Source organism: Caloenas nicobarica, chromosome 21, assembly GCF_036013445.1.
Source record: "Caloenas nicobarica isolate bCalNic1 chromosome 21, bCalNic1.hap1, whole genome shotgun sequence".
NCBI lineage: Eukaryota > Metazoa > Chordata > Aves > Columbiformes > Columbidae > Caloenas > Caloenas nicobarica.
This window is the reverse complement of record NC_088265.1, coordinates 1,854,469-1,879,239: the sequence shown is the minus strand read 5'-3', so window position 1 is coordinate 1,879,239 and position 24,771 is coordinate 1,854,469. Positions and strand designations below refer to the sequence as shown.

The window sequence follows — 24,771 nt, the reverse complement described above, 5'->3', positions numbered from 1 at the left end:
TCAGGACACAGTTGGAGATACTTGGGTTTATTTTCTTTTTCCTCTTGTTTCACCCTAAAAAAAAAAAATAAGTTTTCCCTAATTTTTAGGGGTTGCTACAAATTTACCCCAGTAATCCCAAGGCGATGCCATCCCGCCCGGTGAGCTCCTCGCATCGCTGTTTGTTATGGGCTCTCCGGAGAAAACTTTTCCTTTCCCTGCAATAAATTTTCCACTTACATTTTAAGGGAAGAAAATGTTTTCCGGTGCTTTTTCTGGCTCTCTGTCGGGAATGATTACTCCCAGATTTATTGGGATTTTGCAAAGGAGGGCGGCAATACCTGGGATCTCCGAAATTCGCTGGGATAATGACGCCGGCAACACTTGTCAGCCTCAGATCTGATTTATGGAGCAAGATTTCATCCATCCCGGTGCGTATAATTTACTGGGATCTGGAAATGGCTCATTAGGGGATGAGATGAATAAATCCATCAATCCCCCGGGGCGGGGGACGCTTTGTCCAGTTCTGTGTTGGACTCAAAAATCCCAAGAATTTGGATTTTGGGGGGTTTTTCTCGGTAGGAGCTGGACGGGGAGCAGGGACCTCACTGGGGGCACTGGGCACCGGGACCCCCAGCCGGGGGGGCGGATGAGCCGGGACCCGCTCTGGGGTTGCTGAACAAACCGAGGAAGCTGGAGCCAAACATGTTTGCTCTTAAAAAAATTCATTTCTGGAAGAATTTGGATTTATTCCCGGGATCAGAGAGGCTGTTCAGCCCTTTCTCACTGTTAACCACCCCCCCTCCCCCAAAACAAGCCCATCACCTCCTTTTTGCCTTTTTTTTTTTTTCCCCTCATTTCCACCATTTTTCAGCCAGATAAAGACCAAACTCTCCCCCGTGCAAATCCAAAATAATTCAACCAAAAGGCTCAGCCCCCACAGCGACGGGGAATAAACCCCCCCCGGGGAATTAATTCCCCCCGGCCAGGCTGTTGTACGTCCCACGAGCAGCACAAATCTGCAATAACACCCAGCACCGATTCGTTCTGATTTATACCCATTTAACCAGCTGCTGCGTTAATCCGGGGGCCTGATCCTGCTCCCGGTTACACACGAATTAAATCCAAAGTCACCCCATTTATTTACTGCCCTTATTTCAGATTTACACCACGTAATGGTGTTACTGTAAAACGAGAAACTCAGATCGGCTCGACTCCAACCCCGTCCCGGCAAAGCAAATCTGGAATAAATTCCCTTTAATCCCTAGATGTGTTCCCCGGGTTTGCAATCGCTATCAGATTTTTTTTTTAGGAATCAAAAAGTCCCGTTTGGCTCCCAGTTACACATCTTTTTATTGAGATTAACGCCATAAACACGCGTCCAGCCCAGCATCTCCCCCAAATTCCATCTGCCGCGTTGCCGCTTCCAGCCCCCTTTTTTTTTTTTTAATAATATATATATTTAGAGCAGCTGGAGGGAAAAATACGCCTGAACTTGGCATCCTGAAGCCTTTTACCAAACAAGCCTGAAAATCCCCCACACGGACGACGGACAAAATCTTTCCTTATTAAAGAAAAAAAGGCACGCGGGCATAACGGCATCGGGCAGGCGAGAGGGATCCGACCTCCGCCTCCCAGCGTAAAATTGGGTTTATAGAGACCAAATTAACCGGGGCTGGAAATCCAGCCCGTGGCCCTGACTGCAAGGACGGGGTCGGATCCTCATTTGAAGCAGCCTGAGGGAATTAAACTGATTTATTCCTGCAGCTCAAAGGCCACTGCGTCTCCCAAGCACTTTATAAACACTTGGCTTTTCACTCAGGAGCTGCAAAAAGCTGCTAGTTTTTACGTTGATTTGAATCAAGCCAAAATAACGTTGATTTTTTTTTTTTTTTAATTTTTTTTTTTTTTCTTTTCCACCGAATTTATCTCCGTGAAACGCAAAGGAAAAACAAAAGCGATGGGGCTGCCGAGTTTCACCCCGTGCGCGGTTTGTTTTCACGGGTTTCTGATTCCTCGCTCGTTATTGCCATCGTTAATTTACGGCACGCTCCGGCACCCAGCGCAGAGCCAGGGTGAAAACAGGAACTTAGAGATTTCAATCACCAAAAAAAAAAAAATTTAAAAAATGCCAACAAATTTCAACAAATTTACCATCTTCCAGAAAAACATCCCCCCCGTTGCCAGCGCTGGGGGTGTCCGGGAGTTATTGCAGCACATGTGGATCCTCCTTCCTACACCCAGCTACGCAGGGTTGTATGTATAGACAATACGATCGCAATATATTTGTACAAATTTAAGTAGTTATACAATTATGCAAGTGCGATTTCCACACGCTGATCTGTAGCGCTCTGCAATTGAAACACCGATTTATGTTATTTTAATGTCTGTGTGTTGGTAACACGAACCGATACAGAAATACACTGTGCTCATGTGCAAAATTATAATTTGCATGGGATTAAATTATCCGTGCATATAACTGGATAGCTATAAATATGCATGCATATATAAGCGTGTGTGTGTACATAAATATGCACATATAAATAAATATGCATGCATATATAAAAATATATATAAATATACGTTGCGTGTAAAGCATGTGTGCAACGTGGAGGCTGTCGCCTGCCTTTGTGCATCATTGTTACACGCGGTGGATATTTCTGGTTGTGCTTTGCTTTTGTGAGACCTGGAAACGGGTCCGTTTTCTCCGTCATCAGCCTCATTAATTAACAAACGTGGAACGATGGGTTTCCGGCGGGGTCAGACCCGGGGGCTCCGTCTCCCACTAACGCAAAACAGGGTTGTGAGCAGCAAAGGAGATTTCCCCAGGTGAATTAATAAAGTCATTTTTCCTGCCATCAGCATGCACATTCCTGAGCGAGATCGAACTGTAGATTGGGACGAAGCCCTGCAATTAATTGGACATCGGGATTGGGGGGATTTCCTGGGATATCTGGGCGGCGGAGAGGACAGCAAGGGCTGGGGATTGAACCCTGCAGCTTCAGCAAAAAGAATTAACGTAAAGAAGGACACGAGTTCCCTTTGCAGCTCAGGGCAAGGGAAGAATCTCCCCAAAATGCACGTCCTGCAAAGGACAGAAGGAATGGTCTTGGGTTTATTGTCCCCAACTCCTTTTGTCCCCCTGGGGGTTGCTCCAGGCTGAGGAGCAGCAGAGCTGAAGAACAACCCGCAAGCCCTGGTCCCAGCTCGGCTGCCCAACACAACCGGGGATGCCACATGCTGGAGGGGGACCTGGTGTCTAACAGTGTCATCGGGAGAACATTTGCCCCCAGACTCTGTCCCTTCTGCCTCGACGCTGAAGCCACACTGAGCTGAGCTGCCTCCCCACTTTCCCCGCCCCCCCAAAAAAACGGAGCTTTTTCTCAGCAGGCTCCCAGGAACGGGCTTTCTTCCCAAACTGCAGATCGCAGAGCTGAAAAACAAGAAAAATCCACTCCCTTGAGCAAAAGCCCAGGGGCTGGACCGCCACGGCCGCTCATCCTTCGGACAACAAGAAGGAGGAGCCCATTCCCGTTCCATCCCTTCGGCATTGCTCCGTGGCCCTCCAGCATTTCCAGGGCTTTCGGTAAAGTTGCAAAGCCTCGGTTGTGCAGGGACGCTGGTACAAACCACAGAGCTCTGCAAAACGACCCCCCCGGCCTCCTGCCAAGCTCTTCAGTGACATCTCGTGATCCCAGGGGGGGTGAGGCAGCTCTGGGATGGCTGGAAAAGCCAATGGGATGCGGAGAGAGGGGGGAAAAAACATCCCTCCTCCCAGCAAGCAAGAGAGAAACCGAAACCAGAAAACGTTTGTCCGCAGAGCATCCCGCCAGAGTCCCCTCGCTGCACTTGGTGGTTCTCCTGCCACGGCTCATTTGGTGGTGGATGCAATTAAAACGAGGCCACAAAAGGTCATTTCAGTCCAAGAGCCGACCCAACGGTGCTTTCCCTGGCAGAGAAATTGGAGTCGGACCCTGGGACACGGTGAAAAGTTCTTGAGTCTTTTCAGCCAAAGGGTTTGTTGGGATCATCCTTTGCTCACAAATAATCGTGTTTGTGGCAAATGGAACTACCAGCAAGCACCATGCATGGGGCCCTAAGAAGAGGCACCTTCCTCTGTCCCCCCCAGCACCCAACACACGCGCCCCCCCAAGCCGGGAGGATGAGACACCCTGGTCTGGCTCCGCATACAAGAAACCCCAGGGCAGAGGGCTGGCGGCAGGTTCAGGAGACCCCCAGGAGTCCTGGTCCTCAGCCCCGCTCGCTGGAAGGACCAAACCCCTCCGCAGCTGCACAACCCAACCCCACAAATATCCGAAATATCTCCCAAACCTCTCCTGACGCTGCCTTCAGCTCCCGAACACCCCAAGTCCCACCTTCCCCAGACCTCTCCCATCGGCCCAGGGGGGTCAAAACCAGCACATCCCAAACCAGCCGTCCTGTCCCCCTCCTCCCCACCAACACAGGGGGACAGACTCATCCCTCCGCTGCTAAAATCCTTTAAACGCCAGCAGTAAAGCTGGGAGAAGTACATTGAAACTAATAAGCCTTTACAGGAGTTATGCTATGTTTAATAATATTTCATGGCTTGTTGCGTGCCAAAGGACTTCTAGTCCCTATTTAGCAATGATTTACAACACGCAGCGAGCTGTGGACAGTCAAACAGGGAAAATATTGGCAGCTCCAGCTGCTGCAAAGGGAAAGCATCGGGGAATGATGCAGAGGGAGCCGGCGTGGGCATTTACAGGGTGGGCAATTCACACTCAGGGCCCCGTTTGCAGAGCCAGGCAGAATAAGTTTGAGCCCAGGATCACAACCCAGCAGCTATTTTCCTTGCAAACACTGTTTCCCTGCTCAGGGAGCAGGAAGATCCAGCGGTGATTTATAGCACACGCCACGACGCCGGCGCTCCCGCGATAACACCGGTTTTTGCAGCGACCCAACAACGTCGTATCAATCCTGCAAGCGCTGCCAAGACATAGGGTTCACATTATATTTCTATCATAAGCTCTTTGAAACAAGATTGTCTTGTAATTCCACATTTGCACTGTGCCCGAGATAACAAAGTACTGCCTCAGCACCGCCAATAGAAGCGATCACACGCTGCATAATGTTATTTAATGGTCAGTGTTATCCTGTTATTCTGCTATTTAACATCACGCATCTGTGTGTCCTTCTCCACCTCTTTTTGCTGCTCTCCTGCAGTTCATCCCCTGCCCTGCAGCCCTGATACCTGTAGGTTATTTTTTCCTAGACCGAGAGCAAGGAGTGATACCGTAGGATTAATTAAAAGCCGCGGTCTGCGTTGCGCATACTGGAAAACAGCAAATGGAGGCATAAAACATCACCTCGCAGCCCAGATATTTGCTCTTTTCTCCTTGCCTGTTATTTAAGCCCCTCTCTTTGATACGGAGCTCTTGAATCGCCAAACCTGCCCCCATCATTTTGCACTCAAACATCCTCAAAGCTGTAGAACCCCCCGCTCTGCGAAGCCAAACGCCGGCCCTGGGGAAAAGCCAAAGCGGCTCCAAAGTGGATGGATGCAAAGGAGCAAAAAGGGAGGAGAGAGGGTAAAATAGAAATAAAACAATCCAGGCGAGCTCGGATCCAACACCGGCGCCTGCTGCAAAAGCCAAAGCCAGGCTGGTGGGATGGGGGGGACCCAAATCCTGGGGTGTGGGACGGGCGACAGGGACACGTGGGGAGCAGGATGGGACCCAGCAGAGCCAGCGCCCGCTCCAAGGACGGACACGGCACCGTGGGATCCCGGATCCCGTGTCCCGGAGTCGTGATCACCCCTGAACCGACCTGCCCAGGCCTCAGCCCCAGCCCTGGGGAGAGAAACGCTACAAATGGGTTCAGAGCTGCTGGGGAAGGGGAAAAAAAATGAGTGTCTGAAAAATGGAAGTTTTTCCCCTTGTCTGGGATTTTGAGCTGCTCGTTGCAGTTGGGGATGAAGTTTTAAACGAAGGAAGGGCCCTGGGCATTTCCTGTGGCCGGGAGACACTGGGAGCACTGGGAGGGGAGGAGCAGGGCCCCCCCACGGCCCCTGCCCAGAGGATGGGGGGGGAACTGGTCAGACCCACCGAGGAAAGGGACCTTGGGGCTGGGGGGGTGGAAATTGGGATTAGAGGGTTAACGAAGGGGATGGGAGGACGCACGTGACTGGCTGTGGAGTGGGGAGAGTGGGCTGGGGTGTGCAGTGGGTGGGGGTGTGTATGGGGGGGTCCTTGGCGATCCCTCCCTTCCCATCCCCCTTCTCCCCGGCCCCCCGCACAAAATCCGCTCCCCACCGGCCTCCCCCCGTTCCCTCCAACCTGCGCTATGGAGCCACCGGGCTGCCCGGCTCTGCCCCCACCTCTCCGGGCTGGACCCCCCCCGGGGCTCCCCCGGGCTCCCACCGCCTTCGCCATCGGGCCACCGGGACCCCCCCGGCACCCGCCGCCGCTCAGCCCCCGCCCGGCCCGCTGCCCCCCGGACAAGCCCCGCTACCTGGGGGTCGCCAGCCCGGGCCCCCCCGCCGTACCCGTCAACGCGAAGCCCTTCGAGCCGCCCGGGGCTGCAGGTACCGGGGAGAGCGGCGGGGGGGACGGGGGGAACCGGGGCCGCCTCTTTACCCTCCCCCGGGGGCCTGATCCTGCCGGGGGCTGCTGGGACCCCCAGCCCTGAGCCCGCTCAGAGCGTCCTATCGCCGACACGCTCCCTCCCCGACCTCGCCGGTACGTCGCGATACGGCCCCGTCGGAGCGGAGATCGCCGGGGTATCCCTCGACGGGAGCCGGTGCTCCCGGGTGTCGGGCAGCCGCGACTGTGTCGCGACAGAGACCGAGGTGTCCGGTCTCGTTCCCCACATCCAGAAACGGGGCGGGTGGGAAAGAGGGAAAAGACACGATGGGAGAGACGAGGGGACCGGCCTGGAGAGGAGCGTTCCCGGGGTCGGAGCCCGTTCCCGGGAATGGAGCCCGTTAGCAGGAATAGAACCCGTTCCCGGGGTCGGAGCCCGTTCCCGGGGTCGGAGCCCGTTCCCGTCCCTCGGAGGCGGCTGGAAAGTCCCTCCCGGCCGCCGCCTCCCGTCCCGGGCCTCGCTGGGCAGCACCGGCGGCAGCAACCGGCGCTCCGGCCGCACGGACGGGCCGGGGGCTGCGGGACCGGGCAGCACCGACAGCTCCCGGCCCGGGAGGCGGCCCCGCGGGGCTCCCCGGCTCCGGGGCTCCGCACCCCTGTCCGGGCAGGACCCGGCGCATCCCGGCCCCCTTCCCATCGGTCGAGCACCCACCTCTCCTTTGCACGTTCCCTCCCGGCCGGGACCGTCGAGGGTGACCGGGCTCACCCCTCCAGGGCTCCCCTGTCCCACGGGCCTTTTATTCCCCCCCTCCCGGGTTTGCTTTAATCTCAGAAGAAAAAGGCAGCGCCGCGGGTGTAATGGGAACCAGGTGGGGCCCAGCAAAGCCGCCCTGCTCCCAGCGGGGGGAGAACAGGTAGAAAACCCCCCCGGGGACACCGGGCTGGTCCCCTCCACTGCACTTACCTGCTCCGGTGCGGTGGGGGATGCTGATGGCCCCGGGGGGGCCACTGGGCGGCTGCGACGTCTCCCCCAGGTCCCGGGAGGCCTTTCTGTGCCCCCATCCCTTCGCTAATGATCCCTTTTGAGTTCTCCTTTCCCCTCCCGGTTAACCCAAGCATCGTACAGCTGTTCCCCAGCTGCTGACTTCCCCAGCCCCGCCAAATCTTTCAGGGGGTGTCAGTTTAGGAAAGAAAGGCGGCGGGGGGGGAAATATCTATATGTTCCTTTTTTCCCATCCTCTTTGTCCCCCTGCAACGCCGTGTTTATTTAGCTACGCGCCCGTATCCTGCTCCCTTCCTGCCTTCTCCTTCTTTCTGGCCATTTATTTATTTCTCTCCAATGCCAAAACCCATGGGTCGCTCGGAAATGCGGCGCGTTGCCTTTGGAAAAGGGCAAAAAAACTCAAACCCAATGCATTTATCTGACCGCTTTGTGCAGTGCAATTTTTAAATTTTGGTCGTTTTTCCTTACTTTCAGTCACATGAGGTTTTTTCGCCTTCACTCCGCTCCTTAGTGGGGCTTGTTTTTTATCATTAAAATCCCCCGGCCTGGAGGCCGAGCCCTTCGGAGGACAAAGCGGGGAGAAAAATGGCAATTTGGCTTCATCCCTTTGCCGTTACCCACCATAGACAGAACGGTACCAAGAGTGACGGGGAGCAATCGTCCCCCCAAACCCCCCCAGACAACATTTTCCCCTTAATTCAAAGCAGCTGGATCTCAGCTCTCGGCTGCGCGCTGTAACCCCCAAATTACCTTAATTAGGAAACAACCAAAAATCAAAAGCGAAAGTCCGGAAAAGGCCGTGGCAGGGGCTGGTTTCGGGGGGCGCAGAGCCGCGGGTGGCTCCGCAGGGACGGGGACCCCGTTCCCTGGGATGTGACGGGAAGGGGCCGGGAAGGAGGATCCGTCCCGGAGGAAACGATTTCCCCCCTCGCGGCCCCGAGCATGGCCATGGGCCCGATCCTGCCCCTCCGAGGGGGCCGGGGGTCTCCATCTGCAGCAAATCTGAGTCTCTGGAGATGGTGGAGGTGAAATTAAGGCAAAAACCCCGCCATTTTCAGGTTGTCTCCTTCCTGGGTGAAGCCCAGGCTTGGGGTCCCCAAGCTGTCCCCCCCATCCACTAAGTCCCCCCCTTGGTTCTCCCTTCACTGGTTCAGCTCCTCGGGGTCCCAACGGCACCCGGAGCTGCTGAGCTCCGTGTGTCCCTGCATGGGGACAATCCCCCTCCCAGGGGACAAGGGCGACCTCCAAAACATGTAGCAGTGACTTATCACCTCGAACCCATTTCGTCAGACACCCCAGAGATGCAGCAGCGAGGGGAATGGGGGGAATCCCCGTATTTCTTGTGTGCCCCCCCTGAGAGGGTGGGGAAGCAGAGCTTTTCTCGAGCAAAAAGGTGGGTTTTTTGGGTTTTTTTTCCTCTCCTTTCCAAACGGTTTCCTGAGAGTTACGGCTCCAGGGAAACGCTGGCCCGGGGGCTGCAGGGGCTTCCCTTGAACCGAGCTCGAGCACTGGGGTCTGGATATGGCCCAGTTCATGGGGCGGACTGGGGTTACTGGTGGATCCGATGTCCCTGCCCCGCGTGCAGCCGAGCAGGGTGACGGTGTCAGCCCGTGCTGGGAGGGAGCGGGAGGAGGAGGATGAGGAGAGGGACGGCGAGAAGGACGAGGAGGGACGGGGACAGCTGAGCTGCAAGACGCGCCCCCGCTCATCTCCTCTGTCCCCCTCGCACCCCCTGATCCAGCGTCCCAGACGGTCCCCGAGCACCCGCTGCTCTGGCCGGGCTTCCCCCACCCCCTGCCCACAGCTCCCTCCCCGGTGCTGGATTGGACCCGCTGTGTGGCTGTGCCGAGCCCCTTTCTCCTGAGACTGCACCCCAGCATCCCCCCAGGATGACGGGGACCACACAGGGATGGGGGGGCTGTGGGCGCAGAGAGTTCTTGGCTTCATTAACACCATTAATGTCATTAACACCACCCTGTCTTATGTGTCCCCCTGCCAGGCAGGGAGAAGGGATGCAAAGGCGGGTACCAGGCGATGCCCACAGCCTGCCGGGCCGCCCCGAAAACCCCGGGGGAGTTGGGGTGTCCCCTGGCAGCGCCCCTGGGCGGCCTCCGGGAACACGGGGTCCCCCAGCTCCCCGAGCCCCTGGGCAAGAGCAAGAAGCGGAGGAACAGGACGACGTTCAGCACGTTCCAGCTGGAGGAGCTGGAGAAGGTTTTCCAGAAGACGCATTATCCCGACGTCTATGCCCGGGAGCAGCTGGCGCTACGGACCGACCTGACGGAAGCCAGGGTGCAGGTACGGCCACGGGGACCCGCGGGGACGGCCACCCCGGTGGTGGCACCAGGGCTGGGGGATGCTGAGTTAGGAGCCGTTTCCCCTGGGTTTTGCTAAACCTCAGCACTGGGGCCGGGGGTGACACATCCCAGGACATGGGGCGAGGTGGCATCAGGCCCACGAGCTCCTTCCAGAGGTGTCTCCATGTGGTTTGGGGCTCCCAGTGGGAAGAGGGGGCTGGAGGGGGCACCTGGCAGGGAGAAAAGAGAAGGTGAGGGGGTAATGAAGTGAGAAGTGAGCATCCATGGGGTGCTGCCCTCCCCATGGGGACAAGGCACAGGCCGGGGACACTCAGCCCGAGCCTGCGACCAGCCAGCCAGGCAGCACCCGAGACCTGATTTGGGGTGGATTTAGATGAAATTACCTGTAACCGTGTTTGCCCCACGGCGAACAGCCCGGTACCGGCTCCTCCTCTCCGGGAGATGCTGCTGGAGCCGCCAGCAGCACCGGAGGGGACATATGGGTCATCGTGACCACATGAGACCCAAAGAGCCTCGTTCTGCACCCAAACCTGCAGTAAAAAAAGCCCAAGGGAGAGAAATGGACGGTGCACGGAGCAGAACTGTGTATTTTCCAGGAGGGAAAAGAGATTTCTGCTCTCGGTAGAGAAAAACGCGGGTGAGCTCAAGCCGGGCTGGGCACGGGAGCGGTTTTCTCGGCTCGTCCCATTTACCGGGATGGTATTTGGGCTCCTCTCCCACCCGGGTCGGGCAGGGGTCCCTGCGCCTCAGCCCCCTCCTCCCCCCAGGTCTGGTTCCAGAACCGCCGGGCCAAGTGGCGGAAACGGGAACGTTACGGGAAAATCCAGGAGGTGAGAGATGCAGCGGGGGCTGCCCCTCCAGCCCTGCCCCCCCGGCAAGGGGTCCCAGCCCCTTGCACCCCCAGGGGGACCCATTTTTACCCCTTTACCCACCCCGGTCCCTGCGGTTCCTTGGAAAAGGCTCGTGGCCCCGGACGGAAAAGATCCAGCATCACGTTTCATCAAAGATGCTGCTTCATGTCCCCCCCGCTCCGCCTCCCGTGGGAACACACCCTTTGGGGCAGGTTTCAGAGTGTCCCCCCCACATCCATCAGTGCTTTCTGTCCCCCCCTTTTCTGCAAAACCACCTTTCCACATTGAAAAGTGTAAAAATAATTCAGGACTCAGCTTCACACCCCGATGCTTCTTTCTCCTCCACGTGGCAGGGGACGATTTCAACCAGGATTCACGCCCCCCCAATCACTTAAATTAAAGCACCCTGTGGGTGGGGGAGATACAAGGGAGGGACGTGGTCGCCACCCCCATCTGCCCCCCCCCGCCCCCGCATGCTTCACTTTGGGGTTTTTTTTTGTTTGTTTTTCCAGCTGCAGAACAACCTGTGGCCAAACTCTGGCCCTGGGACCCCCCCAGGGCTCCTGCCCCCCGAGAGCATCCCGTCCCCCTGCATGTCCCCGTACCCCCCTCCCCACAGCAACATCGGCGGCTTCATGGGCATCCCCGCTTCTCCCGGCCCCCACCCCGCCATCAACAGCCTTTACTCCCTGCACGGGCTGCCCCCCCCGGCCCTGGGGACCCCCCCCCACTTCGAACCGGCCCCCGAACACGAGTACAAGTCGCCCACGCTGGTGCCGCTGAGGATGAAGAGCAAAGAGGCGACCAGCACCCTGCTGAACTGGGCGACGTGATTCCCAACCCGGGGGGGGACAGGGACCAGTCACCCCCCACCCCGGAGTGTGTGTCAACCCCCCCAGCACCAGGGGTTTGGAGCACCCTGCCCCCCACTCTGAGCACCCTCTGCATCCATCATGCTGCTGGCAGCCCCCCCGGCTGTGGGGGGGTCACAGCAGAGCTGCTGGGGGGGGAAAAAGGGTCACCCCCAAACCCAGTCGCCCCCTAAAAGTAGCTCCCAAAAAATCCTGAGCCCCCCCAAGCACCGTCAGAGAAAGGGATTTGATGGAGATACCAGGGAGTTTGCAGGGGGGGCGCAGCCTCTTCGGGGGTCCCTCCAAGCGCCAGGTCATGATGACACGTCCCATCCCGTCCTCCAGCCACTGTGACCCCCCCACCGCGGGCAAAGGTCCCACCGCTGGGCCCCCCCTTGCTCCCCCCACCGACAGGAGATGCTGGCAGGCCCCCTCATACCAAAAAACACCCCAAAATTGCAATGCCGCCCTGCCCCCAGCTCCTGGTCTCCTGATGTTGGGGGGGGAACCTCAGTTGGGCACCACAGACCCGCCTGGGAGGGACCCAACCTGCCGCTCCAGCCCAATTTGAGTCAAAACCCCAAGTTTTCCAACCAAACACTCCCAGCCGCGTGTGGGTGTTGCTGGGGCGCTGTGGGTGCCCCCCCTCTCCTGGGACATCTCACACGCTGGTTCTCGCAGCCCTCCCCACGGGGAATTTTTGTTATTCATTTATAAACAATAAAAGCCATTTTTAATAAGTTATTTATGGCTCGGGCAGCGCTATCAAAGCCGCAGCCTGTGATGGCAGCTGGGGAAGGTTGGAGCGGGGTGGGGGGGCCGGGCTCCACTCACACCCCATCTGCACCGGCACCCCGGTGTTAGGGAAGCAGCCGGGGGGGCTCAGCTGGGAACAGTGGCTGAAGAAAATCCCAGTGACACCCCCAACCAGTGTGACAAACCCCAGGAGGGTTTGGGGAAGGAGACAAGCTCCTGCCCACCCCCCCGACCCCGAGGCCACCAGCTCCCCCAGGCCAAGGGATTGGGTTGTAAAATAAATAAATATGAAATAGTTCGGTGACAATAATCCACCCCAAATGGGACGTGAGGAGAGAGTGGGGACAAGGACAGGAGATGACAAACGTCGTGCGCCTGCTGCTGCTTCCCGGGGGGACAGACTGGGGGGGATGGGGACAGAGAGCCCAGATGTACTCGGGTCAGAGATACCACGAAATATATATTTATCTATATATATATGTACAGCTCATCCACCCCCCCAAGCGGGGCGAGGGCACACTGCAGCCTCCACCCCCAGCCCCCATCACCCCCACAGTGTCCCCAACCCTGTCACCGTGTCCCCAGGCAGGGTCTGGGGGGACACACAGACTCTTTTCCTGCCCCAGCAGCACCAAAGGGCCCCTCGTCCTGCCTTGCCCCGCGCCCCAGCTGCTCCCCCTTCTCTGGTGGGGGGCAGGAGGGGAGTGACTGGGCTGCTGCCTCCCAAAGCATCAACCGGGGGTGCACACAGGCCCCCCCCACCCAACGGGACCCCCCCCAGCTGTCACCCTCGGCTTGGGGTTCAGCCAGGAAGGATCAGAGGAGCAAGACAGTGTCTCGATGAGCTCCAGCCTCTTCCCAAGCCCATCCAGGGGGTCCAAACACCCAAAGAGCCCCCCAAAAACCTCATCCCCCTGCCCCTCGGCAGCAGCTTGGCCTCAAGATGTCCCCAAAAACCCCCTGTCCTGTGTCCACGTTATCTGTCACTGCAGCAGCTCCTCCCAGGAGATGGGGCGAGAGAAAACCTCCCGCTCCAGCCACAGGTCGTAGTTGACCTGGAAATCCTCGGGCAGGTCCACGCGCTGGCCCAGCACGCTCTGCAGGCAGTTGTCCACTGGCAGGAAATCGGGGTTGCTGTGAGCCCGGTCGTAGCGCCGGGAGTTGAAACGCTCGATGCTGGCGCGCAGGGCACATTCCTCTGCTTGGAAGTCCCAGGGACGGGCATCCAGGTCTGGGTAAGAGGGAAAAGGGGGTGTCAGAGGGGAGCTGGAGGCCCTTCAGCCAACCCAAATCCCTCGGAAAGGTCAGACACATGGTGTGAACTGTGGGCTTGTCATGTGCAGGGACAGGAGTTGGACTTGATGATCCTTGTGGGTCCCTTCCAACTCAGGACATTCTCTGATTCTGTATTTTACAAAGAGCAACACACAGGGTACGGAGTAGGAAGCCACCAACGGCTCCTCCTCCCCGCCCCAAACCCCTCCCCGCACTCCCGACCTGGGGGCTGTACAAGCCCAAAGCAGCACAGGGACAGATTTAGAATCACAGAATCATTTTGGTGGAAAAGACCCTCAAGGTCATCAAGTCCAACCATTCCCCCAGCCCTGGCACTGCCCCCTGTCCCTGAGAACCTCATCTGCATCTGTCCAGCCCCTCCAGGAATGGTGACTCCACCGCTGCCCTGGGCAGCCTGTTCCAATGCCCCACAGCCCTTGGGGGAAGAAATTGTTCCCCACATCCAACCTCAACCTCCCCTGGTGCAACTTGAGGCCATTTCCTCTGGTCCTGGCGCTTGTTCCTGGGGAGCAGAGCCCGACCCCCCCTGGCTCCAAGCTCCTTTCAGGCAGTTCAGAGATCAGAAGGTTTCCCCTCAGCTCCTGTTCTCCAGGCTGAACCTCCCTACTTTGGGCACAGACGTGTCACTGTGGGGAGCAAGAAGGACACGACGGGTGACGGGATGCTCTGGAGCTGTGCAAGGGACATACCGTTGCCGTACGCCCAGTCGTCATTGAGGCGGTGCCGCACTTTCTGGTAAATGGCTGACATGGTCTTCATATTGCTCTTCCTCCACTGCCGGCCCAGGTACTTGGTCTGGACCTTGAGCAGCTTCAGCACGTAGAGCTGCATCATGGCCTGTTTCACCTTCAGCGCCCGCTTCAGGATGGGCGCTGACTTGAACACCACCAGCATCTGCGGGGACAGCGGGGTGACCCACGCGTCCCTCCCATCACACGCGTGCCAACCCCCTCCTCCAGCACGCAAACCCATCCCTGCAGCTCCCCCTCCCCGCCACCCACCCTCCTTCGCCTCCCACTCCCCAGCAAGGTCTGGGGTGCAGCACAAGGGACACCCCGCAGTCCCCAGACCCTGCCTTGTGACACCCCAGCGGGTCCCCGGCCCTCACCATGGTGCGGGAGTGCTTCCACTTGGTCAGCTTGTTCAGGATGCGCAGGAGGTTGATGCAGGAGAAGAGGTTCCTCCAGCAGAACTGGTTGTTGTCTCCGGCTTCCTGTGGGACAGCAGAGCCAGGTGAGGGGGATGCGTGAGGAAGAGTGTGGTCAGGGGCCCCCCCGCACCCCGTGATCCCCCCGGCGAGCATCCCAGGGTGCCAGGAGCTGGCCGGGAAGGGAGGGACTCACCAGGCTCTCTGCCGTCAGCTCTGGCAGCTCGTGCACCACGCAGTACGGGTAGTCCAGGACAGAAATGCTGTGGGAAGGACAGGGGGAGTCACAGTGTTTGCAGCCCCCACCCACCGGAGGGCACAGGGAGGGATCGTGGAGAGGCAAAGCAAGCAGGGACGCCCCCCAAACACCCATTTGGGACACGTGCGGGCAGCAGGTAATGGGGGGACATTACCTGTTCTTGGCAGTGATGTAGGACATGATGTTCTGGTTGAAGAATTTCAGGATGAGTGGGATGCAGTTGGCGAAGACCAGATGCTGGGCCATGTACTCAAACTGGGGAGAAAGGCAGATGAATTGGGACAAACCCTGGGGTCCTGCACATCCCCAAAGCCCCATGGCGGGGGCCAGACCCCAGCCCGCCTCACCTGGTAGATGTGATTGAGCTTGAAGTGCTTGAGCAGAAGGAGCAGCACGGCAGAAATGGCTTTGACGATGATCTCCTTGTGCCGATTGACGTCCACCCCCAGCTTCATGCTCTGCAGCACCGTGGTCCTGAGGGACACAGAGGGACCCTTGGCCCGGGGCACTGTCACCACCCGGGGGTGTCAGGGGACAGTCCTGCCCTCCCCTGGGCTCTCAGGAGCCACCTGCAACCAGCTCCTGGCACAATTCCTGGCACACCACTGCGCAGGAGATGGTCAGATCAACCAGGAAGTCTCAGCCCAAACCCCAGATCCCCCCTGGCTCCCTCCCGTGCCCCCTTCCTGTCCCCACCGCCCCCCAGCACCTCCGCTCGCTCCTCACGGTCACTCACGGCATCTCCTCCGGCAAGACGTCGGCCAGGATGTTGATGGAGTCGGTCTTGGCTTTGGAGGTGGGGGCTGCGGCCAGGAGGATCTTCAGCAGAGCGATCTGGGGAGAAAGAGATGGAAAAGGGGATGGGAATGGGGGGAGCAGCCACAGGACCCCGTCCCCACCACAGAGGGAGTAACAGGGATGTGTATGTGGAGGGAAGAAAACCTGGGGGGCATCATCGGAAAGGGACAGAGAGTGGACGGAGGCCCCAGGGTGAGGCACCCCCAGATCAGCCCCAGGAGGACAAAGCGGAGCCCGTGCCCCCCCAGCGCCCCCCAGCTCACCATGTACTGGGGCAGGCTGGGCAGGAGGCCCTGGTACAGGATCTCGGCAGGGACTTGCTCCACTTCTTCTTCCCCCTGGTGCCAGGAGAGACCAGAAAACCTCAGACCAGGAGCTGCCACCAGCGCCAGGGGCTCAGCCCCAGGGTCTCAATCCAAAGGGCAGGATCCCTCCCCACAGCCCCCACCCTCCCTCCCCAGCACAGCAAACCCCCGGCCCTGCCAAGAGGCCTGGTGGGACCGAATGCCCCCAGCTCAGGATTTTTATCGCATCCTTGTCCCCACACTCACTCCAGAGAGTGGCGAGCGCAGGTACTCGTCCTCCATGTGCACTTGCACCTCCGCAATCGACGTGTACTTGTGCTGCACAGAGATAGAGCGGGCGGGGTCACACCACAATTTCCCCCCCACATCGATGCCATCAGCCCCAGCCTGGTCCCATCATCTTTTTAAGCCCCTCCCTGTTATTCCTGTCCCCGATGTTGATGGGCAGAGTGGTGGCTGCTGGTCTCCCCTCTGGGACAAGCCCAGTAAGAAAGGGATGAAACCAGTGAGGAAAGGGGCTCAGCCAGGCTGGGAGACCAGGGAGGGGATGAAAATTTAAGGCCAGTCCCATCACAGGTCTGAACAAGTGGGAGAGGGGTGAGGAAGACAACAAAACAGCACCGGGCCTGACACTTGACTGTGCAGGGGGTGGGGAAGGGGCACCCACACAATGGCAGGGGCTGGAGGGATTCATCAAGGACTTATCACAGAATCACGTTGGTTGGAAGAGACGCTCAAGACCATTGAGTCCACCCGTTCCCCCAGCCCTGGCACTGCCCCCTGTCCCTGAGAACCTCATCTCCGTCTGTCCAACCCCTCCAGGGATGGTGACTCCAGCACTGCCCTGGGCAGCCTGTTCCAATGCCCCACAGCCCTTTGGGGAAGAAATTGTTCCCCAGATCCAACCTCAACCTCCCCTGGCGCAACTTGAGGCCGTTTCCTCTGGTCCTGGCGCTTGTTCCTGGGGAGCAGAGCCCGACCCCCCCTGGCTCCAAGCTCCTTTCAGGCAGTTCAGAGATCAGAAGGTCTCCCCTCAGCTCCTGTTCTCCAGCTGAACCCCCAGCTCCCTCAGCCACTCCCATCACACTTGTGCTCCAGCCCCTTCCCCAGCTCCGTTCCCTTCTCTGAACTCTCTTGACCTGACCATCTTAAAGGTCTTTTCCAACCTGAACAATTCGATGATAATGTACTCACCTGCTTCAGGGTGCGGATGCTCTCATGGATGGGCCTGGGCAACCCCACCACGGTGTTGGTGTCACTAGAGAGGAGGGAAAGAGCCGGGCTGGGCGCAGATAGGAGCAAAGCAGAGCCACCCACACCCCAAGAAGGAGTCAGTGAGCTCAGGACTTCGCTGCCAAGCACGGGGCAATGGCAGCCCCCCATAAGCAGCCTCGGCCCCTCCCCAAAATTGGCAGCCCCCCAGGCCGGCTCTGCGGGAACCCACCTGCCCAGCGTGTAGCCGATGAACTTGCTGCGGCTGGACTCCAGGAACATCTCAATGTCCTTCTCCCTGCAACAAAGGGACAAAGTCACATCTTCCCACCCGCCTGGGGACACCATGGGCACATGGTGACAGGAAAAGCCTCGCGGTCAGGTAAAGATGGTGCTGAACCAGCCCCCACCAAGAGAACAGCCACGAAGGTGACCACCCCATCCCCAACATCACCCCACACCCTCTGCTGACAAGTTCCTGACATGTAACAGCCCCAGTTTTCCAGCTCTCGCTGTGGGGCAGCCCCACGGACTCACCGGACCTTGGGGGCCCAGGGCAACCCCTTGGGGCAGGTGATGCGGTCGCTGGGAGGGTGCTGGGTGGGGGGTGGCATCACTTCATCCCGTTCAAGGGGGAAGGTCTCTCCCTCCAGGCTGTTGTCATCATCGTTCTCCTCCTCTTCCTCGCGGGAGTCGTCAGCTTTGTAAGGGTCCCGCTCATTAAAGGCATCAAGGTTATCCTGCTTAATTAGGGCCTGGAAACAGAAGAGCAGCGAGCTGATTATCCCAGGGACAAGCCGCTCTGAGGTCACTCCCTACGCCCCAGCTGTCCCCTCCGTAATGTCACCGTCCCCGGCCTCACCTTGTGCTCCCGACGGCCTCGTTTCTGCTGCTGCTCGATGAGGTCGGAGGCGGAGGCGGGCGGGGAGGCCGCCCGCATGTTGCGGATCACCTTGATGCTGTCCTCGGGCAGCGGCGGCAGCCCCAGCACCTCCCGCTTCTCCGCCTTCATGCTCTGGAGCTCCTCAAAGCCGCCCAGGGTGCCCTGCAAGGGAGACCGGGGCACCCTGAGCACGGGGGACGCCTCTCCCAGTGCTCTGGGCACCCTCCAAGTAAATCATTTTCTCCTCGTATTCAAAAGGAACCTCCTGTGTTTCAGTCTGTGCCTGTTGCCCCTCACCCTGTCGCTAGGCACCACTGGACAGAGTCTTGTTCATCCTCTGACACCCACCCTGAGATATTGATCACATCACTAAGATCCCTCTTGGCTTCTCTTCTCCAGGCTGAACAGCCCCAGTGCTCTAAAATTCATTTTACGTTATCAGTTATACAAATAAAGAACACTAATAGTAACACACGCATCAAGGAAAAAAAACCCCACAACATTTCAATTAACTGGAAAGCTTAAAAGGAAGCATTTAAATATTTCAAATTTAAACAAACTGTGAAATAACAGGGTTTTCTGCAAAACCAACTTAATTTCCCAGTAGGCTGATTGGCCAACCTTCAGGGACTTTTCATTTTAGATTTCTCCAGCCAAAACTCAGAAATCTGTAGATAGTGATGCCCTGACTTTATTCCCCTGATGATCAAGAACTACTTATTTAATAAGACCGTATTAAACACAATCACAGACTCATAGAATCATAGATATATAGATATCCAGAAGCAGCCCCGGGCCTCTCCTTACCAGCACGGTTTTCCAGAGCAAGAGCAGCACTTTCTTCATGGGGAAGTGGGGAGCGTGGCCGCTGCAGAATTTGGTCACCATCCCGAAGAGCATGACGGAGAAGGGCTCGTTGTTGTACAGGGGGGCTCCTGGAAGCACACGGCAGCAATAGCCAGGAATTCATCTCCCCCCATTCTCCAAGATCCTCCTCTCTCTCCAGACAGCTCCTTTTCCTGTCCAAGACCTTTCACCCTCCATCATTTCTTACCTGTGCACCAATATGCAGACTTTTTTCCCCAGGGGAAAGCACCCAGGCAGCAGAAAGGGCTGGCTGGCTTCCTCTGCTCAGCCCTCTTTGCCCCACCAGCAAGGCTCGTCCTAGCAAAACCCAGCCCAGTGCTGCCAGCCCCCATTAACTGAGGCCTAGAGCCAAAACCCATCTCACTCTCTCTTCAGCCCTGGAAACTGCTGTCCCGTCAACCCCCAAGCGCCTGGTGCTCACCCAGCTCTGCTCGGAAGGTTTGTCTCATGCTCTTCCACTCTGGCTTGTCCCCCTCAGCCTCCTGCCGAACTGTCTCCACGATCAGGTACATGATGTTCAGCAGCACCCTGCAAAAAAACCCAGAAGTCTGGGTGAATCACCAGAGGTTGGGATGAGTTTTGGAGGCACCAGCAGCACCCAGAGCTCCGGGGTGAGGCTGGACCAGCCCAGCCCGCAGCCTGTTTCCATGCACCCACTGCACACCAGTGGATCAGTGCTCAGGCACTGTGGGGGGAAAAGCCTCTGCAAATCAAAGCAGGAAAAAAGTTGCTGTTCTGTACTTCACTGGTTTCCTGTCCCTGAGCAGCCCCAGGGCGCTGTGCAGGCTGGGGACAAGGGACAGTGTGGGTCAGGGAGGTTGTTCTCCCCCTCTGTTCTGCCCTGGGGAGGCCCCATCTGGGTCCCGTTCTGGGCTCCCCAGTTTCAGAAGGACAAGGAATTACTGGAGAGTCCAGCAGAGGGACACAAAGATGCTGAGCGGTCCAGAGCATCTCTCTGCTGAGGAAAGGCTGGGAGAGCTGGGGCTGCTCAGCTGGAGAAGAGAAGCCAAGAGGGATCTGATCAATGGGATCAATATCTCAGGGTGGGTGTCAGAGGATGGAGCAGACTCTGTTCAGTGGTGCCCAGCGCCAGGGTGAGGGGCAACGGGCACAGACTGAAACACAGGAGGGTCCCTCTGAACGTGAGGAGAAACTTCTTTGCTGGGAGGTGCCAGAGCCTGGACCAGGCTGCCCAGAGCGGGTGTGGAGTCTCCTTCTCTGGAGACATTCAAACCCGCCTGGACCAACCTGTGTGATCTGCTCTGGTGACCCTGCGTGAGCAGGGCTGGGGGATCTCCAGAGGTCCCTGCAACCCCAACCAGGTTGGGACTTGGTGCTGTTTACTGGCAGAGCAGACCCGAGCGCACCTGATGACGCTCCCGGAACCGGGATGGCCCTGGGCCACCCCCGGTGTCCCCTGGTCTGAGCCCAGCAATGAATCCAGCAAACGCGGGGTTCCCCTCGCACCCCCCAGCACCCCCTTCCCACCTGAGGTCCGTGCTGTCAGCCAGGGAGATGGCCGGCTTCCTCACCGCACTGCTGCACGCCGCGCTGTTACTGCCGAGACAAAACGGCCTCACAGGAACCCCACTTCGAACATTTTGAACATCTGAACCCTCCCACAAGCAACCCAAAGGCCGGAGCGAAACCCCAGGACAGATATTGCTGTGAGGAGTCCCCTGCTCACAGTGCAACTGAGGGAATCAGGAGAAGAGGTTATTTTTGGTTGAAAAGGTTATTTTGAGTTGAAAAGGGTCAAAAGACTCTGGGAGATTCCTGGCAGAAATCTCAGGTGGATCCTGGAGAAGAGAGTTTCCTCCAAAAGAGGATAATCAAGGCAAGTCCCTCCCTTTGGAGGAGCCTGGGGCTCCTACCCAGGATCTCAGATCCCTCAAAGGTAAAGATGACCCTGGGAGATGCCTGCGAGGAGTCGCAGGTTAATCCCAGAGAAAAGAGCTCCTAACAATAGAGAAATATCATCTCTATTTGCTGCCCGCAGTGAATTTCTGTATAAATCAGGTCTAATTCTACATTATATATCCACCCAGAACCACAGGAGTCACTCTGTTGGCTACAGGCATCAGATTAAAGAGAGACAGACCAGCAATGGGACTGCCACGAACTGGAAGAACTCCCACCGAGGAGCTCCAGAGCCATTTCTGAAGCATTTTCCCCCAGAACTCACTCGATCTCCATGTTCAGCAGCTCCACCAGAGCGTTGAACGTCCCCACTTCCAGCAAGAGGAAGATGTTGTACCTCATCCATGCCTGCACCTCGGCCTCAGAGCTGCACTCCCCGAACGTGCCTGCAACGAAACCCTCGCTGGATCCCACCGTGCAGGGATCCCCAGGCCCTCCCAGAGCACTTCGCGGGGGAAAGAAAAACACAGCCTTGATTTTAAGGCAAAAAGTCAGACGTAGAGGATGCAACCGCCCTCCTGGGGGGAACACAGAGCTGGGAAAGCATGGGGAAGTTGGCCAAATTTTGAACCAAACTCCTATAAACTGTCTGGCTCCCATGAGAATTAACTTCGTTCCAAATATCCCAAGTGAAAAGTGGTGGCACCTTGGGCAACGTAAAGGATGGCTCGGGCCACCCGCAGCCTCTTCTCCCGCGCAGTGACCTCCAGCCCGTCGAGGAGCCGCATGGCGTGGGTGCGGTGCTGGTTCTTGTCCAGTTCCGTCCATTTTTTGTCCCGCACTGAAAGAGCAGGCAGGGTAAGGGCAGGGGGTACAAACAGCACTGGAAAAGCTCAAAAGGATTCAGCGTGACGGAAAACGGGGCTGTGCTGGGGGACACGGGGGTGCCTCCTGCCTTGTGTCAGACAACTGGATGATGGAGCGTTAATGTCTCCTTTGGGACATCCTTGTTCCTCCCCAGAGGTGCCAAATATCCAAGAGAAATTGTTGTCCCTGAGGGTGGTGAGAGCCTGGCCCAGGTTGGCCAGAGAGGTGGTGGATGAACCATCCCTGGAGACATCCCAGGCCAGGCTGGACGGGGCTCTGAGCAACCTGAGCTGGTGCAGATGTCCCTGCTCATGGCAGGGGGGCACTGGGGGGGCTGGGGAGGGCCCTCCAACCCAAACCATCTGTGATTGTATGATAAGGATCTTACCGTGGATCCTGAAATCCTCCTCGAAGCACTTGCGGTTGAGCAGGAACTCCGGCCCTTCCGTGTAGCTGTACAGTTCTGCCAAACAAAAAAAAAAGGAAAATCTCCAAAAACCTGCACTGAGGCACCAGAAAAACTGCAACCCAGCACTGTTAATTGCGGTTTTAGCCAAGATGAAGGAAATGCAAAAAATACACCCCACAAAAGGCTAAAAAAATTAATTGCACGATATAATTTCTCTTTTAATATGAATGAGATGTTTAAAGACAACAACACAGCAACACCGGATTTGAAAGAGCTCCTCTAATCACTACCAGGAAATTGTGGCTGATTAATTGACCCACGGGGACAAGTCCCTCACCAGAGAGCTCTGCTGCCCATTTGTCAGTATCTGCGTATTCAAACTCCAGGTCTGGGGACTCCGAATAACCCTGAAAGCAGAATAAAAAAAAAATGGGTTCAATGACAGCATTTTTCAGGAAAACCAAAATTCCCAACACATTCACAATTCACCTCATCCTCCCATGAATCCAGGATTGTATATTCTGCTTAAGAGACCTAAGATGTACCTGCAGCAGCATCACCGTTACCAAGGCAACTCCTACATCTCCAGCCACTGCACCACCTCCGAAACACTCCAGGAGCCCCAAAAAGCCAAAAAATAAAGCAGGAGACGGAGTGTGTTTAACCTCAGGGTGGGTTACATGGGGCCAAGGAGCTCTCACCCATTTTGTGTAAATGTGCGACAATTTGGGCTGTCCCCCCAGTGCCGAGCGGAGGGACAACAGTAGTTGTGAAGAGTGAGAATGAAACGACTCCAAGCAGCTTTGGTGAGGCTGGAAAAACATCCAGGAGAAACCTCAGAGCACAAAACATCTGCTCCCTCCAAGTCGCCAACATGGACCCACAGCAAAAAATACACCCCTCCTAGAGCTCAAAACTCAGGTGGATCAAACCCACGGGCTCCTGGGTGGGTTTGGGGGGCTGGGAGCCGTTCCCCAGCACCCAAGGTTGACACAGAGCTCCTCAGGACCCTCTCCTGTCATTTCAGGGAGTGTCCGCAGCCCGGTGGGACACCCATGAAAACAGATGGCTCTGGAGCCACCCAGGAATGAAACCAGATTTGGGGGATGCAACAGAAAAGCCGCGGGATAAAGCAGAACTCCACGGCTCAGGGGTCCCTACGGGGACCTCGGTGTCCCCTTGGAGAGGTCGATCAGTCACCTCTCGTCAGAGCCACCCCTAGAGCCAGCAGGGACCCGACATACGGAACCAACAACCACTGCACCGGCTGGCACTGACCGGCAAAGCTGGGGACAATCTTTTGGGTTGGAAAAGCGCCTCAAGCTCATCGAGTCCACCCGTTCCCCCAGCCCAGCACTGCCTCGTGTCCCTGAGAACCTCATGTCCGTCTGTCCAGCCCCTCCAGGGACGGTGACTCCAGCACTGCCCTGGGCAGCCTGTTCCAATGCCCCACAGCCCTTTGGGGAAGAAATTGTTCCCCAGATCCAACCTCAGCCTCCCCTGGCGCAACTTGAGGCCGGTTCCTCTGGTCCTGCAGCCCGGGAAGGCGGGTGGCGGGTTCGGGGCCCATCTGAGGCCCCAAGACCGAGCCGCCCCCACAGCCCAGACAGGCCAAACCGGCCCAGCCCGGGGGAGGAGCCGGATGAACGGGAACCTGGCACCGAGCCGAGCCCGGTACTGCCCCAGCAGAGCCGGTACCAACGCGGCCTGGCAGATCCCCGGGACCGGGCCGCACAGCCCCGAGCTGCCGGGCCGAGGCTTGTCCCGGGGAACCGGCACGGAAGCACCAGCTCTGCGGAAAGCGGCTGCACCGGGCCCGGCCCGGGGGAAGGCGGAGCCCAGGCAGAGCAAGAAGCACCGCCCGGGTCAGGGCTGAACCGGACGGCGGAGCCCGCGGACACCGGCACGTCCCGGGCAGGTCCCGGCCCTCGGCCCCGGGAGAGCCGCCCCCCCGCCCCGCCCCGGAGCCGGGCCCGACGGCAGCGGCGCTGACCTCGGAGTCCTTGCGCGGCGGGCGGCCCAGTTCGCGGGCCTTGCCGGGCGGCCCCGCTCCGCCACGGGCCTTGTTGTTGCCCGGGAGCGGCCCCGGGGCCCCGAGGCCGCCGCCCGGCTCCATGTCGGCCGCCTGCACCGCGCCGAGCTCTCGCGAGGACTCACCCCTCCCTCTCGCGGGAGCGGCAGGGAGAGCCGGGGCAGCGCCGCCGCCATGTTGGGAGTGGCACCGGGGGAGCGGGTGTTGCTCCGGTTGCTCGGGCGGCTGTGATGTGGCTCCGCCCGCCGGTCCCGCCGCCGCGGCCGCGTCACCGCCCGGCGCCGCGCGCCTCCGGTGGCATCAGCCGGCGCGGCGCCCGCTCGGGCGGGGAAGCTCCGCCCCGCGCGGCCATCTTAGGTGTGGCACAGCGCTGGCCGCAGCCATGTTGGGAGTGGCACTTCCGCCCTCCCGTGGCCCGCCGAGGCGGGACCCGGCCGCTCGAGGCCGCCATGTTGGGAGTGGCAGGAAGGGCCAGCGCTGCTCGGGTTGGGGCCAGACCCCAAACTGAGGGAACC

The 24,771-nt window shown here is 58.3% G+C and overlaps 2 protein-coding genes across 2 annotated transcripts; one reads left to right on the top strand and one right to left on the bottom strand.

Moving 5' to 3' along the window:
* The first annotated feature begins 6,288 nt into the window (after positions 1 to 6,288).
* Positions 6,289 to 11,547, top strand: ALX3 (ALX homeobox 3). The gene is made up of 4 exons (XM_065649265.1): positions 6,289 to 6,544; positions 9,545 to 9,843; positions 10,631 to 10,693; positions 11,227 to 11,547. The coding sequence occupies exons 1-4, from the start codon at positions 6,304 to 6,306 to the stop codon at positions 11,545 to 11,547; spliced, it is 924 nt and encodes a 307-aa protein (XP_065505337.1). The 5' UTR covers positions 6,289 to 6,303.
* A 1,293-nt stretch (positions 11,548 to 12,840) lies between these two features.
* STRIP1 (striatin interacting protein 1) lies at positions 12,841 to 24,345 on the bottom strand. The gene is made up of 21 exons (XM_065649213.1): positions 24,218 to 24,345; positions 22,562 to 22,631; positions 22,204 to 22,278; positions 21,655 to 21,789; positions 21,274 to 21,394; positions 20,577 to 20,645; positions 19,510 to 19,616; positions 19,029 to 19,156; positions 18,201 to 18,383; positions 17,876 to 18,093; positions 17,571 to 17,636; positions 17,321 to 17,384; positions 16,373 to 16,444; positions 16,085 to 16,159; positions 15,760 to 15,857; positions 15,371 to 15,497; positions 15,178 to 15,278; positions 14,961 to 15,027; positions 14,726 to 14,830; positions 14,307 to 14,511; positions 12,841 to 13,552 (listed from the first exon to the last, which is right to left on the bottom strand). The coding sequence occupies exons 1-21, from the start codon at positions 24,338 to 24,340 to the stop codon at positions 13,305 to 13,307; spliced, it is 2,457 nt and encodes an 818-aa protein (XP_065505285.1). The 5' UTR covers positions 24,341 to 24,345; the 3' UTR covers positions 12,841 to 13,304.
* Positions 24,346 to 24,771: the final 426 nt, after the last annotated feature.